Here is a 17320-nt window from a genome sequence, read left to right as displayed (position 1 = left end):
CTCCATGGTTTCTCAGTCTGTAATGCAGCTAGCCTCACTGTAACAGTGTTCAACCCTTCTACAAAGGCTCTTTTACAATGCCTTCATTAGCAGTATACAATCATTCATAAGTACCTATGTCAGCAGTCACTGGTTGGCATCTCACATCGTGTCACTTCATGCAGATGCCAGACCTTATGTCAACCTGCGGCTACTGACTTGTAACTGTCAATGTAGTGAAGGTGTTGTGTGTTTGTGTGACTGGAGTAGATCTTTCATGTGGTCATCTTGACACCACTAGCTGACACTAATCTCTTTCTATCTTTTTCTGTGTGTCTTTTTTATGTTCTCATTTCTTTGTGTATGTCCGTCTGTCTCCTAACCCCCCCCAGCTGCCACGGCAACTAATCCCTGACCTCTGCCCACTGATGACCCACCCGTCTCCGCCCGTGCCTCGCTCGTTGCCATGCTCTGGACAGCAGCCACGCCCCTCCCCCAGAGTCACCTCTGCCTAACCAACCAGAGACCAGCGGCCATGGTAACGAACCTTCAGGACCCAATCAGGACCCAGTCACCAGCCACACCCACCCAAACACTACACTATCAAGCCATGTGCCCCTTTTAAAGGAAACTCCACAGCCAAACCACCCAACCACAATCCCCTTTAACCAAATCTCCCCAATCTGCACTGGTCAGATAACCTGGCTCTATTCCTTGCCCTGCACTGAGTCGATGTGGAGCTATAATATTATAATATTATAATAATTCAATAATCCAAATAATAACAGTCATATGTGTGATCATAATTATACTTGTCGAGCACACTGACCCTCCACGGCCACTAGTCTGACTGTCCCTGTTCTCAAAACGTCACTGTCACACAAAACGTTACTTAGATCGGGTTTACCAGGTCACACCAGTTTCACACGATGTCCTCTCGTAAGACTAGAGTCTCGACTGTTGCACCATGCCTGCCTTTCGACAGTGAGCTGAGCCTATCTAATGTGTAAGATCTAAGCTCTCCAGGTATAGTCTCAACCACAACGTCACAGTATTATAGATATGCGGAGAACCAAGTGCCTTTTAGTTATTTAAATAGATCTGTTACAGACCAGCCTTTTTATGAAGGCTTTCTAACCTCCATGAAAGAGGAATAACCTGACGCCATCTTTTCTATCTCTCAACACAGTGAAAGAGATGTGTATTTTATAGAAACCATCTCAATGTTGTGATTTAACATAAACCCACATGTCTTCTGGGTTTAGAGTGAAGTGCCAAAGGGTTTGTTCCTTCCGTCTGTGCAGTAGGACCTTCTCAGAACAGTATTAATGTTGTGTGTTTATTTTATTTTGGGGAGTGGTGTTTATGTATTTGTGTGTGTGTGTGTGTCTGCCTTTGAGAACACACTCTATCGTATAGTGTTGTGTTAATAGATGTGTGTGTGTGTGTTACATATTTGAGCCCCTAACTAGCCTCTTGCCAAGCGGTTGTTTTTACTCCACACAAACCGTCTCCTTCAAGACAAAACATGGACAATACTGTACAACATCTGTAACATCTGTTTTATAATGCAATTTTATATTATATTTTTTATGTGAGAAATAACATTAAATTATGTTTTCAGATAAGAACAGTATACCTTACTATGAATATATTTTTTCATTCAGTTTAAGAGCTAATATTGCCTCCAACCAATGTGCCATTCACAAAGTGTCCGGAGTGTTTTTAAAGTCCTGATATACTGAAAACCTTCAAATGTTCTGGAAGATTCTTGTTTTTCAAGTTAATCTCAGTGTTGCTTACCTTCTGTAACGTCTGTGTGTAAAGGAGGATTAACTCTGTAGTACTGAATATTAATCTACTCTTTGTACTAACTGACCCGTCCTGTACTGTTAACCTCTTTACTCATATCTGTCTCTGCTTTGGTTTCTTTTCAAATATAAACTGTGTGAATCAGATCATTAAAAACTGTTGTTAATGTTTAACGTTTTAAAAGCTGGTAAAAATAATAATAATAACTCTTTGTACTGGAAAACGATAACATATTATTAAACTGGTAGTTTTAAAAAAAACTAACAAACTTTGTCACTTTTTCTCTGTAGCATCTAAAGTTTCCTCAGAGCTTCCTTTCTGCGTACTAATCTTAGACACACTGCAGATACTATTGGAATACACTTATATACTTTAGAAAGAAAGTAGGCCAGACATACTTGTTCCCCCTTCCCCCTCATCTCTCTGGCTCTCTCCCACTCAAACAGCTAGACAGATTTTAAAAAGGAGATTCCAAGGTGATGGGCAATCTGAAGCAAATCGATTGTGCAACCTAACCTCACTCACTCACTCACTCACTCACTCACTCACTCACTCACTCACTCACTCACTCACTCACTCACTCACTCACTCACTCACACCTACCTACCCACACACAAACATGCAAACACATCTGCTGAGCGAACTATACTGGAACACTGTGGCTCTCCCTAACGTATAGTATCTCTCTCATTCCACGGTTAATTACAGCCAGGTGTCATATTTTAACTGCTGTACATTCTCTGTCTCGAAGACTGCACCCAAGCACACATACAGTATATAGACCTATCAAATATTTATTTGACAGGGCCGTCAGTGGGTTGTTCTCTTCCTGCCCTTCCTGCACCCTCTCTGGGTGTAATTGAGGTAATTGAGCCCCAGGCTTGGCTCTGGGCCTGTGTTCCGGATACTGCCCCTGCAGCTGTTGGGGGAGAAGGAGTATGATCTGGCAACCCGCTGGACTAGAGTGTGGGAGCTAGAACATCAATATGACATTCCTATGGAAGGAGAGTGGGCTAAAAGAGAATGATTGAGAATGAGTGCGAGGGAGAAGAAGAAATGCCAAGGAAGAGAAGATAAAAGGTTTGCCTTTCCCCATGTGCTCCCCTTTCCTACTGCGTCATTCTCCCATTTGGGGTTTGAGGCAGATGCACCTGTTAGAAACATCTAGAACAGCGTGTGTGTGTGTGTGTGCTCTCGATTTTGGCTGTTCCTGTTTTGTCAAGTTTTATGATGTTCAGTCCAGGATCCAGTGGTGGAAAAAGTACCTTAATAGAAAATTACTCAAGTGAAAGTAACCCAGTAAAATACTACTTGAGTAAAAGTCAAAGTATTTTGTTTTAAATATACTTAAGTATCAAAAGTAAATGTAATTGCTCAAATATATGTGGGTATCAAAAGTAAAAGTATAAATCGATTCAAATTCCTTATATTAAGCAAACCTGGGTAGCCAGGGGCACACCTACACTCAGACATAATTTACAAATGAAGCATTTATGTTTAGTTAGTCAGCCCGATCCGAGGCAGTAGAGATGACCAAGGATATTCTCTTGATAAGTGTGTGAATTGGACAATTTTCCTGTCCTGCTAATCATTCCAAATGTAACGAGTACTTTTGGGTGTCAGGTTAAATGTACATTTTTTTCTTAACGAATGTAGTGAAGTAAAATTTTATCAATATAAATAGTAAAAGTATTTTTTCTTAAGTACTTAACACCACTGCCAGGATCTCTCAGACCATCGCCAGACCATGTGGTAAACTCCTCTCCTCTCTGTCTAATCTAACCTACAGACAATGCTAGCCCACAGCTTCCAACACTCGGATAACCATGTCATTGCTACCTTGAAAGGAAATTCCATATAGCAAGTCAAAACGTACCAATATCTGGGGGGTTTTGAGTGAATAAGAAGCTGAGCTTCACTAATCATGTTGAGAAGCTGGTAAAGAAGCTCAAGTTGGGCCTCCCGAGTGGCGTGGCAGTCTAAGGCGTCACTACAGACCCAGGTTCGATCCCAGGCTGTGTAACAGCCTGCCGAGACCCATGAGGCGGCACACAATTGGCCCAGCGTCGTTTGGGTTAGGGGAGTGTTTGGCCGGCCAGGATTTCCTTGTCCCATCACGCTCTAGCGACTCCTTGTGGAAGACCAGCGAGCAGTGTGTCTAGAAGCAGTGCGGCTTGGCAGGGTCGTGTTTCGGAGGACGCATGGTTCTGGACATTCTCCTTTCCCGAGTCCATAGGGGAGTTGCAGCGATGAGACAAGACTGTAACTACCAATTGGATATCACGAAATTGGGGAGAGAAAGTGGTAACAAAAAAAAGAAGCTCATATTGAGAATAGGTTTTTATTACCTTTCATAGGGCTTGTTATTCTTTGGAGCCAGAAAAGTGCTGATACGGTGTACATTCCTGTCTGTGTTGGACTACAGGGATGTCATTTACATGCAAACCTCAAGTTCTACCCTGAAGACACTTGATTCTGTGTAGCATGCAACCTTGAAGATTGCCACCAACCAAATACGTCTCACACATCACTGCGATCTCTATAGTGCTGTTGGCTGATCTTCTTTGACTCCACATAGGCTTAAATATTTGGTATACTATGATCTACACTGAATATACAAACATTAAGAACACCTTCCTAACATTGGGTTGCACCCCCCCCAACACACACACACACTTTTTCTCTCAGAACAGCCTCAATTCGTCAGGGCATGGAATCTACAAGGTGTGGAAAGCGTTCCACAGGGATACTGGCCCATGTTGACTCCAAATCTTCCCACAGTTGTCAAGTTGGCTTGATGTCCTTTGGGTGGGTGACACTACACATAAGAAAATGTTGAAGCATGAAAAATCCAGCAGTGCAGCAGTGTTGCAGCTCTTGACACAAAACAATGTGCCTGGCACCTACTACCAGACCACAGCTTGAAACACCAGCATCTTGTTTCCTTGGAGGAGTTTCAAAGTTTGCTTGACTCACATGTTACTGAGGAATGTGATTGTCATTAGGACTTTATGCGGTGGTACATATGGTTGATTTTTATCTACAACGTTTGAATGTTTCTGTAGTTGTAACGTATAAATGTTGTTAATTGTGTGTCTATGCCTGATATTTGTCTGAAACATGGTCCCCCCCTGTCTTGTTTGGACTAGGTCTCACTTGATAAATAGATTTGATCTCAATGAGACTAACCTGGATAAAAAAAGGCTATATCAAATAAAATGGTAAAACACACTGCACTGAGCCTGTTTAAAGAGCCACAATGTTCTCTTCTTTGTCTCTGTGACAACAAGCACACACACAAGGGTCCTGTTGAGGCCCCTTTCTCTGTACTGGTTTAGTTCAGCTTTAGTTCAGCTGAGAGAAAAAAGAGAGAGGGTGGAGATAGCTCAGATTGAGAGAGAGAGATCTAGTAACAAGTGTGCATGTGGGAGAGAGAAGAAGAAGAAGATTAAAGATGACATCACAGCTATTTTTCTCACATACACCATTTTATGAGCTGTGCCCCCTCCTCCCTCCTGGTGATTGGCTGAGGATGAGCTAGCCTCTTGGCCAGTGTGTGTGTGTGTGTGTGTGTGTGTGTGTGTGTGTGTGTGTGTGTGTGTGTGTGTGTGTGTGTGTGTGTGTGTGTGTGTGTGTGTGTGTGTGTGTGTGTGTGTGTGTGTGTGTGCGTGCGTGCATGTGCATGAGACTGAATAGGGTATTGTATGAGGCCAGTGGGTTCACATATCTCCCATACGGAGACAACAGTTACTCAGACTGTGCCAGGCAGCTTGAACACACACACACACACACACACACACACAATCTTCATCGCTCCACTTGGACTGGGCTGAATACCCAATGACACAAGGCAGCTACAGTGGCTGCATCTAAATAAGACGGTTGTTGTAATTTGTGGGTGTTTTTTTTAAATCACAATAAATGTATTCAGTATCTCTCTGACCCACAACAGATGGCTGGACTGTGTAGTCACACTAAGGAGGGCGCAAGCCAAAATATTTGTGTGTGTGGGTGTGTCTATGCAGAGCAAAACAGATTTAGAGTGAACAAAGACCTAACACACACTAAAGTCTAATCAAAGAGAGTACTGGTGGTCTCCATAGTCTGGTCACAGATGACATGGGAATTAAAGGGAAGATGAAAGGAGTTAGTTATTATAATATTTGGGGTCTGGTCTTTCGGTTACAGACGAACTGGCGTTGAGCGATGTAATGTTACTTTGCTTCCATCTAGCGCAATATATTAGTACTTTAACTGACCCTGTGATGTCATGAACTGTCGCAAAAATTATCGGACCCTTTCCGCTTCATTTACATCTGAATGTATGGCTTTTGTCATTTCAGTCATCATGTATTTCGATATGTTTATAGCCCCGTATCAAATGCAATCATTGCTTTATTTCACCTGTTTTACGTTTAGTTATTCACCTCAATGCTGTGTTTACTTTTTTTTTTACGTAATCACCTGTTTGGTCGATTTACGGCAGAGCGTGGAGGTCAGAGAAGCATGATGAAAAGGCGAACCCAACCATCCATTACAAAAAGCTGATCAGTTCAATACCTGACTACTTACAGTAAGACAGTGTACAAACCTATTGAAACGTAAACATATTACTGCGTTGTAGATACCAGGAAATATCGCTATATAGCTTTTCCAACGAGAACTGTTGGTCCCTCGGCTTGCATCATACCGTTTGGTCTGCTAGGCTAGCTAGCTCACCCAACCAGCATCTCCAGTCCGAAGCATTTGCCGGGTGTGTCTTCAGATCTTCCCCAGATATGGACAACAATGCCCCCGGATCGGGAGGGAAAGGTGGCTTCGGGAGTCTCTTTGGCGGAAGCGAATACTCCAACACAGAACTCGCCGGTGTCCCATGTAAGTGCCCCTGTCAATTTATACATGTACCTAGCTAGCATGCTAACTAGCGTTAGCTAGACAAGTTGACATCACATAGGTGGTTAAGGTTTATGTTGAACATGACAACTGTTGAATTGTCCAATTTTCTACACAGTGACCGGAATGAGCCCCCTGTCACCTTATCTCAATGTCGACCCCCGCTACCTCGTACAGGTAAGATATTCTAGTTAGCTAGTAGCATACATTTGACCTCAATCAATAAATGTAGAATTGATTTGTGACATTCCCAATGACATGTAGACTAAGATCACAGATGTTAACCTGTGTGTGTTCCAGGACACAGATGAGTTCATTCTGCCCACTGGGGCCAGCAAAACCAGGGGGAGGTTTGAACTGGCCTTTTTCACCATTGGGGGCTGCTGCATCACAGGTGAGATGCATACTCCCTCCCCCCGTTTCTCTGTCTCTCCCTCTTTCATGTCTTCTCTATGTCCCTTTCACTCCCCTCTCTGTCCCTTTCACCTCCCTCTCCCAGATTAAGTTATGTTGTCTGCTGGTTCGGCTCGTATCTGATTCTCTCCGTCTCTAGGAGCTGCGTTTGGGACAGTGAATGGTCTGAGGATGGGGTTGAAGGATACAAGAGAAATGGGCTGGACTAAACCTCGCAACGTCCAGTAAGCACCACTATGTTCCTCCAGTAGTATGTGACTTTAGTGTTATCATGTTGGAGGCGGGTGTTAGTCATGCTAATAGAAATGCTATATTGTATGGTGGCGGCAGGGTAGCCTTGTGGTTAGAGTGTTGGACTAGTGTTGGACTAGTGGCAAGGTACAAATCTGTTATTCCCCTGAACAGGCAGTTAACCCACTGTTCCTAGGCCGTCATTGAAAATAAGAATTTGTTCTTAACTGACTTGCCTAGTTAAATAAAGGTAAAAATAAAAAATAATAAAATGGTGCTCTATATACTGCTCTCTGATTGACCTCTGACCTTGACCGCAGGATTCTCAACATGGTGACCAGACAAGGTGCATCGTGGGCCAACACACTGGGCTCTGTTGGTGAGCACTCATATCTTCCTCTCTCCTCCTCATCTCTTCTTCATCACCATGCTAACCAGGTGTCAGGGTCTTCTGTCCTTAGTATTGTTGTATTAACTGTTGTGTGTGTGTGTGTGTGTGTGTGTGTGTGTGTGTGTGTGTGTGTGTGTGTGTGTGTGTACAGCATTGTTGTACAGTGTATTTGGCGTTGCCATAGAGAAGGCTAGAGGAGCAGAGGATGATATCAACACTGTGGCTGCTGGGACACTCACAGGCATGCTCTTCAAATCCACAGGTAGGTGTGTGTGTGTGTGTGTGTGTGTCCTGTCTGTGATTAGTCGACGGTCGTGTGTCTTGTGTGCTGATATAGAGCCGTGTAAACACCATGGTCCTTCTCACTCATCTTATTGTGTGTTGTGTTTCAGGAGGGCTGAAGGGAGTGGCGCGTGGTGGTCTGGTGGGGTTAGCCTTGTCTGGGGCCTATGCTCTCTACAGCAACTGGGACCATATCAGAGGCGGCTCCTCTTCAAGTCTCTACTGAACACGTCTGTTTGGTTTCATCCAAAATGGCACCCTCTTCCCTCCCTCCAGATCCTCAGGGAATAGGGTGCCAGTAGTCAAACCCCTCCCACAAATATCAACAGCCTGTTCACTTCCCAATGTATTTGTATTTAAGGGCGGCAGCGTAGCCTAGTGGTTAGAGCGTTGGACTAGTAACCGGAAGGTTGCGAGTTCAAACCCCCGAGCTGACAAGGTACAAATCTGTCGTTCTGCCCCTGAACAGGCAGTTGACCCACTGTTCCCAGGCCGTCATTGAAAATAAGAATTTGTTCTTAACTGACTTGCCTGGTTAAATAAAGGTTAAAAAAAAGGGGATATTGGAGGAAGGACTGAGATGTCGGTAAACCATGGACAAAATGACCTCCGATAAACACCCCTCTGTCTACACACACCCTGCTGTCCCACCCACCTGGTGACAGCCCAGTCCCTTTGGGGTACCCCCCCCATAGATCTGTGTTATTGTATTGGGAACTGTTTTTAGTAATGTATCTTTTGTTATATTATTGAATGCTGCGTCTAGTAGCCGGGAAGAGAGACGTGTTAAGAGTATTTACTAAGCAGAGGGAGACTGGGGCCCTGTTGTAATACTTTTTACATGCCTCCTCCCTCCCTGTGAAGTAGTCACTGATCTGACATGACTGGAGTGATGGAAACAGTGGAAATCTGTTTACACCTATCCAGTCACGCTCTCCCGAGTGGTGCAGCAGTCTAAGGTACTGCATCTCAGCGCAAGAGGCGTCACTACAGTCCCTGGTTTGAATCTAGGCTGTATCACATCCGGCCGTGATTGGGAGTCCCATAGGGCGGTGCACAATTGGCCCAACGTCATCCAGGATTGGCCCGGGGTAGGCCATTTGTAAATAAGAATTTGTTCTTAACGGACTTACCTAGTTAAATAAAGGATAAATGTAAAACATAAAATGTCCGATCAGTGATTACTTGGAGGAGGGGCGAAGGAATGATGGATATATTTGAAGACATCTGCTGGTGTTACCGACTGGGTATTTAAAGGGCAACTCCTCCACTTTTCAAGCTAATTTCCATTTTCTCCAACACAATACGTGTCAACGTTTTGTGAAAATGGCGCATTTCTACGTTTTGTAGAAAATAAATGTGAAGTTTAAAAAGTTCTACCTGATAACATCAAAAGTGATTTTCAAACACAGATTTGCAGTGACGTGGGGAGCAGGAACATAGCCTGCCTTGGGCTAGAAACCTGTAGGTTTTAATCTTACCCTGTGATGTCCTCTTTTATTTTTTTTAGGACATTCTTTGAAACCACAGATCCTAGAAACACTGTTTTCACATATGTAGACATTGTTTTGATGATGGATAGGAGGTTGAAAAGCGGTGGAATTGCCCTTTAAGATGTAATGACTATTAGCTCCCTATTGTAAAGCTTGGTGGTTAGTACAGAGAGCTAAAGCAATTCTTCTCAGGCAAGGTTAAATGGTTCATTGAACCACCTCTGCCACACTGGTCTTAGACCTGATCAGAAAGCTGCTGGAAACCATGAATGTAGTCCTGTCTCTTGATGTTGGTTGTCGTCCTTCAGATACAAACCACAAGACTCTTCTCTTCAAACTAAAGAGCAATGAGAAACTTTCCCAACACACACCCTGCCAAGGCCTTACAATCAGTACTGTTCTAATGCACCTATTCATAGTGAGTACTGTTTTCCTGTTAGTTGTGGTTGATGCTGGCCTGTTTAATAAGTTGCCTCCAAACAGTACTGGAAGTGTGTATTATCTGTGTTGACTTGCCTGTTAATCCCACTGTAAGAACAATACAACAAACATTGGAAATGCGAATGTGTTTTCCTGGCTATTTGTCAGTTGTGCTCATGCTGTTTACATGGTGAAAGCCTGTAGGGGAGGAATATGCCATTGTGTCTGACTGGGTTTGAATTCACCTGCCACAAACTCAGCCACACTATCGGTCAGTAATCTAAACTAATAACCGTAGTGTTTTACATCAGAAAGAAGAGCTTCACAATGTTCTGCTTTTTCTGCTAATTTTATTGGGTGCATGGTGGGAAATGTAGTCAGGAAAGAGTACAACCAGGAAGTGGAGCAGTGGTTGGGGACGGTGGTGGTCAAGGTGTCATAAGTGCCATACAAATTGCAAATATGCACCATTTACAATGGGATAACATGATTCTGAATGTTACATTTAGCAGGACAGAATGCTCAAGACAATTGATAGGTTATGGACATGGAACAACACTGAATCATTGACATGAGTGTGATTACAAAACAAACTGCAATATGGTATCTCTCCCCAAAAAACAATGCTAAAGTTTGATGGGTGCAGAGGGGTTGTAAGGTTATGTGTGAGTGTGGTCTAGTGCAGGAAGAGGTCTCTGATGCGGGTAGCCTCGATCCAGGGGATATAGTTGGCGGTGCGGGTGAACACGCTGGGCTTGTTCTCCACGGTGCAGCCAATGGGGCCGAAGCTCACCACACCGTGCACCTCCCACCTGTCACGCCCCAGCTGGCACAGCAGAGGACCCCCTGAGTCACCCTGAGAGTAGAGGGGGTAGGGACATTGTTAGATCACATTCCAATGTTAATATGAAGTACAAGTATGTATTTCTTCCTCCCTTTTGGGTCTTCCCTCCCTCTCTGTCCCCATCTCCCTCTTGCTCCCTCCTCCTACCCACCCTCCCTCTCTGTCCCCATCTCCCTCTTGCTCCCTCCTCCCACCCACCCTCCCTCTCTGTCCCCATCTCCCTCTTGCTCCCTCCTCCCACCCTCCCTCCCTCTCTGTCCCCATCTCCCTCTTGCTCCCTCCTCCTACCCACCCTCCCTCTCTGTCCCCATCTCCCTCTTGCTCCCTCCTCCTACCCACCCTCCCTCTCTGTCCCCATCTCCCTCTTGCTCCCTCCCACCCACCCTCCCTCTCTGTCCCCATCTCCCTCTTGCTCCCTCCTCCTACCCACCCTCCCTCTCTGTCCCCATCTCCCTCTTGCTCCCACCCTCCCTCCCTCTCTGTCCCCATCTCCCTCCTCCCACCCTCCCTATCTCTCTGTCCCCATCTCCCTCTTGCTCCCTCCTCCCACCCTCCCTCTCTGTCCCCATCTCCCTCTTGCTCTCTCAACTTGCTCTCTCAACCTTCCCTTTCTACCTGGCAGGCAGCAGGTGGTCCTTCTGTGTCTCTGAAGCCAGCACAGATCATGGAGTCCCTGACGCGGTCTCCCCAGAACTTCTTCTGACGGCAGGTCTTGAAGTCGATGATGGGCAGACGGGCCTGGTTCAGAGCCTCAGCCAGAGACACATTCTCCTTCCCACCTGAGACACAGACAGGGAAACACCACAGGATTACCTTTGAGTAACATTCTCGTTACTACTGACTACAACCCTGGTCGATGCTCTCTTGTCCTCAATCTTAGTTCTCACATAAGTGGTTATCGTCTCCCTCCAGCCTCCCACCTCCACCCTTGTGCCTCCCCCTCTCATTCCACCTTACCCCGAGTGTCTCCCCAACCAGTCACCCAACAGTATTGTCCAGGCTTCAGGTTGATCTGTTTGCGCGGCAGGCATGCGTAGCGTATGTGGTTGTTGGGCACGATGTCGGTGGCAGCCTTGACCAGGGCGATGTCATAGTCCAGCTCGCTGTGCGTGGGGTAACGGAAGTGCTCGTGACGGTAGATTCTCTTCACCGGGATAGTCCTCTCGGGCGTCTCAGAACGTTTCAGCCGATGCTTCCCCAGGACGATCCTCCAACTCCCAGCATCCTCGGCTTTACCCCTGAGACACACAGCATGGTGGGTAACTGAGTTCACACAGGGTTCAGACTGAAACTGTCACAATCCACACAGGTAATCTAGTAGTCTACTAATCGTTGACGTTTTCTCAAGGTGTTTTGACTCTCGTCTGAACTGAGTTTTAGTGTAGGGGTTTGAGACTAGAGCACTCCTAGGGGTTATTTCTAGCTCAGGTTCATGAGTGGTTGCACACAACATTATTGAAATGGCTAATCTTACTTAAGGAGTCGGTGTGTGTCTGTCTTAACTGGTCTTACTTCTGGAAGCAGTGGGCAGCGGTGAGGACCCAGTTCTTGTGGATGAGTGTTCCACCACAGACGTGGATGTAGTGCTTACTGCCTCTGGGACGAACCTGAGACACACAGGTACCATTAACCCGCAAGCAAGACCTTCCTGTTCAGTGTTTCCAGATTTCTATGAAGTATGACCTGGATTTAATTACAATATGAGTGAAATAATGTTCCTTACAAACAAAATGGCAATTACGTATTTTTAAAAAGCAGCCTTTCCGTGTTGGAATGGTGTGGGCATACCCCAACAACAGAATGGTGTGGGCATACCCCAACAACAGAATGGTGTGGGCATACCCCAACAACAGAATGGTGTGGGCATACCCCAACAACAGAATGGTGTGGGCATACCCCAACAACAGAATGGTGTGGGCATACCCCAACAACAGAATGGTGTGGGCATACCCCAACAACAGAATGGTGTGGGCATACCCCAACAACAGAATGGTGTGGGCATACCCCAACAACAGAATGGTGTGGGCGTACCCCAACAACAGAATGGTGTGGGCGTACCCCAACGACAGAATGGTGTGGGCGTACCCCAACGACAGAATGGTGTGGGCGTACCCCAACGACAGAATGGTGTGGGCGTACCCCAACGACAGAATGGTGTGGGCGTACCCCGACGACAGAATGGTGTGGGCGTACCCCGACGACAGAATGGTGTGTGCGTACTCCGACGACAGAATGGTGTGGGCGTACCCCGACGACAGAATGGTGTGGGCGTACCCCGACGACAGAATGGTGTGGGCGTACCCCTACGACAGAATGGTGTGGGCGTACCCCGACGACAGAATGGTGTGGGCGTACCCCGACGACAGAATGGTGTGGGCGTACCCCGACGACAGAATGGTGTGGGCGTACCCCGACGACAGAATGGTGTGGGCGTACCCCGACGACAGAATGGTGTGGGCGTACCCCGACGACAGAATGGTGTGGGGGTACCCCGACGACAGAATGGTGTGGGCGTACCCCGACGACAGAATGGTGTGGGCGTACCCCGACGACAGAATGGTGTGGGCGTACCCCGACGACAGAATGGTGTGGGCGTACCCCGACGACAGAATGGTGTGGGCGTACCCCGACGACAGAATGGTGTGGGCGTACCCCGACGACAGAATGGTGTGGGCGTACCCCGACGACAGAATGGTGTGGGCGTACCCCGACGACAGAATGGTGTGGGCGTACCCCGACGACAGAATGGTGTGGGCGTACCCCGACGACAGAATGGTGTGGGCGTACCCCGACGACAGAATGGTGTGGGCGTACCCCGACGACAGAATGGTGTGGGCGTACCCCGACGACAGAATGGTGTGGGCGTATACCAGTCATTAAAAATATTCATGCGAGTAGGCTGCTGATTGGTCAGCTCAGCCAATGAGCCAACATGACATCATGCTCTATTTAAGCAAGGCCCAAGGAGGTGTGCTTCCTTATTGCTTTTATAAACCATTTACCAGCATAAATATAACAGTAAACAAGTCTTTTTTCATTATACCCGTGGTATATTTAAGATCCAAGTGGGTGTGTTCTTAGTCACGACGCAATGGGGAGTGCCTGGATACAGCCCTTAGCCGTGGTATATCTGCCATATACCACAAACCCCCAAGGTGCCTTATTGCTATTATAAACTGGTTACCAGTGTAATTGGGGCAGTACAAATAAATGTTTTGTCGTACCTGTGGTATGCGGTCTGATATACCAAGGCTGTCAGCCAATCAGCATCCAGGAGCCAAATTACCTGGTTTCTAAGTGGAAATAGCTAGCATTTTTGAAACGTCGGTTTGAGATGGAAGTTTGAGGTGAGTTTTTTTCTCTAATTTCTGCTTTGGCCACATGGGAGTATAGGACTAGTCAACAACATTATTTGGAAATGAGTTACTTTTAAGTCAAATTTTCACTTAGTCCCTAAGTAAGATTTCCTGAAGTTAGCAGGTAGAAGTATATTTATTGGTTGATTTGTTGATTGATTACCTGTAGGGAGACCTGCCATGGCCAGGAGTGAGGTCTGGCCTCGTTGCCAGAGACGATCCGTTCAGCCATGTTGGGTTTGTAGTGTGCCATGCCACAGTCCTTAGGCCAGTCTATAGGAGATAAAATACACATGAACTGTCAGTACAGTCAGACGAATACTGATCTTAGATCAGCCACATCAAAGTCTGTGGGCCAGTATAAGAATATAAGAGATCAGAGACTATGGCTGCGTTTACACAGGCACCCCAATTCTGATACTTTTCCAATTAATTGGGCTATTGACCAATCAGATCTGCTCTTTTGCCCATAATTGGGCTGCTTGTGTAAACAGCCTTTGTGACTATCACAGGTCAGAACAATTAGAATTATATATACATTTTTATGTTTCACTTCGTTTTAGTTATTGGCCCAAGTAGAAAGGGTTGAGATCACACTGAATAAACGAGAGCGAGGTGTAGTTGCTGTTAAGATGACTGTGTGTTTCTGGCTCACCTAGTTGCAGGACTTTGTGCTGGGCGTGGGGCAGTCTGCCGGGGGTCAGAGTGTATGTGCCGGCAGGCAGAGCCGACACACTCAACAGCAGCAGCAGAGATAGGAGCGGAGGTCCTGGAACATCAACCATCTCCAACAGAATCACTGCCTCGTGCCCACCGCTCACTATTTATACAGCACTGGACAAACTCAGTCATATACACATACACACACTCAAAACTAATATGCACGCGCCCCCCGTTACCCCAAGGACAAAAAGGACCACAAAGCCCCAGCGTTGGATTGTTCTCCTGCAACCAGGGGCTTCTGGGAGGCCCATCAGCACTTTCAACACACACACACATTCACGCACACACACACACACATTCATACATGCGCATGCATGAATACATACACACAGGCACAACACGCTCCCTTGGCCGCAGACATAGGACAAACATGTAGGTCAAACACAGCTATACTCGCCACTCACCCCATGACGCACACCACCCCCCCCCCCATCAGCCCACCCCCTGATCCTGTGTCATGTGACCCGGTGACCTTTAGATGACCTTACCTGTACCCCCCCCTCCAAACCCCACGCCCTACCCCCATAAACACACACACAATTGATCAGATCATCACTCTACCCATTCATGCCTACAAGCTATTATACCCCATTACATGTAATTATAAACTGGGAGCCCTGAATGCTGATTGGCTGACAGAAATGATATATCAGACCGTATACCATGGGTATGACAACACTTATCTTTACTGCTTTCATTACGTTGGTAACCAGTTTATAACTCCGCGTTGCATCTTGTCTAAGAACACCCCTTAGCCATGGTATATTGTCCATGTACTACACCTCCCCGGGCCTTATTGCTTATAAATAATCTCCCTCACAAGGCTTACTTTTACTTATCTAAACATTTACTTAACTATAAATCAGCACCAGTTAACCTCTGTAACCTATCCAATAAAATACAAAACCACTTTATTGGAAATACATGACATTAAATTCATCCAAATCTCCATAGGGCTGTGGATGGATGAAGTCCATGGCCTGCAACTAGGCCCAAGACTGTACCACTTTCATCCCACAGGGGGCATGATGTAAAAAGAGAGAGAGAGAGCGAGAGCTTTGTTACTCTACATGATACATACAACTACCGTGTTTGTTCGTGAACAGTGAGATATGACAACAGTAGAAGCAGCTAGCGAGGTGAGGTTTCATGCCTTTACTACGGTGAAAGACAGGGAATGTGCCTGCTCATCTGAACAGTGGCACTACACAGGGCCTGAATGAACTGAACATATATAGTATAGACTCACTCACACCACCATGGTTCACCAAGTTTACACACGGTCTGTGAGTGCCTGTGGGTTTATTTTGAGAGGGTGAGGGAGTGTGCTGTATATGTATAGTGCAGAGAATACATAGAGAATACACAGAGAATACACAGAGAATACACAGAGAATACACAGAGAATACATAGAGAATACACAGAGAATACATAGAGAATACACAGAGAATACATAGAGAATACACAGAGAATACACAGAGAATACACAGAGAATACATAGAGAATACACAGAGAATACATAGAGAATACATAGAGAATACACAGAGAATACATATGAAAGTGACAATAGTTGTGTTTTGACCAGATTATTTAATACATGACAGTTTTTCTTCTTCCATTGCAGATTCTTTACAATCAACCAAAGCATCCATACATTCACATTCCCACACGTATTGTAATACTCTGCAGTTAGACAGTAACTGATCAATAACAAAACACATATGACGTCAATGAATCCTGGACCTGTTATTGCAGCCCTGAACCCAAGTAGCATCTCTTCTATTAAAAAGACCAAACTTGTTTTACCTACTGGCAGATACATTTGAATACCAACAGAAATACATTTTGTTTGAGGTAACAACAAAAATATTAAGTAGCTAAAAACTACACTACATCAGTACGGAGTCCAGGTTTATACAGATGTCCAGTGTTAGGTATTTACAGATGGAGTCCAGTGTTAGGGCAATACAGATGGACTCCAGTGTTGGGGCAATACAGATGGACTCCAGTGTTAGGGCAATACAGATGGACTCTAGTGTTAGGGCAATACAGATGGACTCCAGTGTTGGGTATTTACAGGTGGACTCCAGTGTTAGGGCAATACAGATGGACTCCAGTGTTGGGTATTTACAGATGGACTCCAGTGTTGGGTATTTACAGATGGAGTCCAGTGTTAGGGCAATACAGATGGACTCCAGTGTTAGGGCAATACAGATGGACTCCAGTGTTAGGGCAATACAGATGGACTCCAGTGTTAGGGCAATACAAATGGACTCCAGTGTTGGGTATTTACAGATGGACTCCAGTGTTAGGGCAATACAGATGGAGTCCAGTGTTAGGGCAATACAGATGGACTCCAGTGTTAGGGCAATACAGATGGACTCCAGTGTTAGGGCAATACAGATGGAGTCCAGTGTTGGGTATTTACAGATGGATTCCAGTGTTAGGGCAATACAGATGGAGTCCAGTGTTAGGGCAATAC

The 17320-nt window shown here is 45.7% G+C and overlaps 3 protein-coding genes across 5 annotated transcripts in view; 2 read left to right on the top strand and 1 right to left on the bottom strand.

Annotated features, from left to right (window-relative positions):
* The window catches only part of LOC118368597 (protein quaking-B-like), a 40464-nt gene extending 35419 nt beyond the window's left edge, over positions 1-5045 (top strand). For 2 of the 3 annotated variants that reach the window (XR_008089388.1, XM_052492620.1), the window contains exon 8: positions 372-5045. Coding sequence is in view for 1 of the 3 variants with exons in the window: in XM_052492620.1 (XP_052348580.1) it covers positions 372-394 (23 nt within the window). In the remaining 2 variants the exon portion in view is untranslated. The remainder of the gene's footprint in view (positions 1-371) is intronic. The other variant, XR_008089384.1, reaches the window with a different exon arrangement.
* Positions 5046-6248: 1203 nt separating this feature from the next.
* Positions 6249-10059, top strand: LOC118368589 (mitochondrial import inner membrane translocase subunit Tim23). Its single transcript, XM_035752819.2, has 7 exons — positions 6249-6666; positions 6803-6861; positions 6985-7078; positions 7238-7322; positions 7650-7708; positions 7872-7982; positions 8113-10059. Exons 1-7 carry the CDS (start codon positions 6570-6572, stop codon positions 8226-8228), a joined length of 621 nt encoding a protein of 206 aa, XP_035608712.1. The 5' UTR covers positions 6249-6569; the 3' UTR covers positions 8229-10059.
* Positions 10060-10192: 133 nt separating this feature from the next.
* On the bottom strand, positions 10193-14919 carry zgc:112285 (uncharacterized protein LOC561476 homolog). The gene is made up of 6 exons (XM_035752806.2): positions 14771-14919; positions 14279-14388; positions 12272-12366; positions 11717-11997; positions 11375-11538; positions 10193-10771 (listed from the first exon to the last, which is right to left on the bottom strand). The coding sequence occupies exons 1-6, from the start codon at positions 14898-14900 to the stop codon at positions 10592-10594; spliced, it is 960 nt and encodes a 319-aa protein (XP_035608699.1). The 5' UTR covers positions 14901-14919; the 3' UTR covers positions 10193-10591.
* Positions 14920-17320: the final 2401 nt, after the last annotated feature.

This window comes from Oncorhynchus keta, chromosome 3, assembly GCF_023373465.1.
Source record: "Oncorhynchus keta strain PuntledgeMale-10-30-2019 chromosome 3, Oket_V2, whole genome shotgun sequence".
NCBI lineage: Eukaryota > Metazoa > Chordata > Actinopteri > Salmoniformes > Salmonidae > Oncorhynchus > Oncorhynchus keta.
Note: the sequence above shows the minus strand (reverse complement) of the source record. Positions and strands in the feature narration are given on the sequence as shown.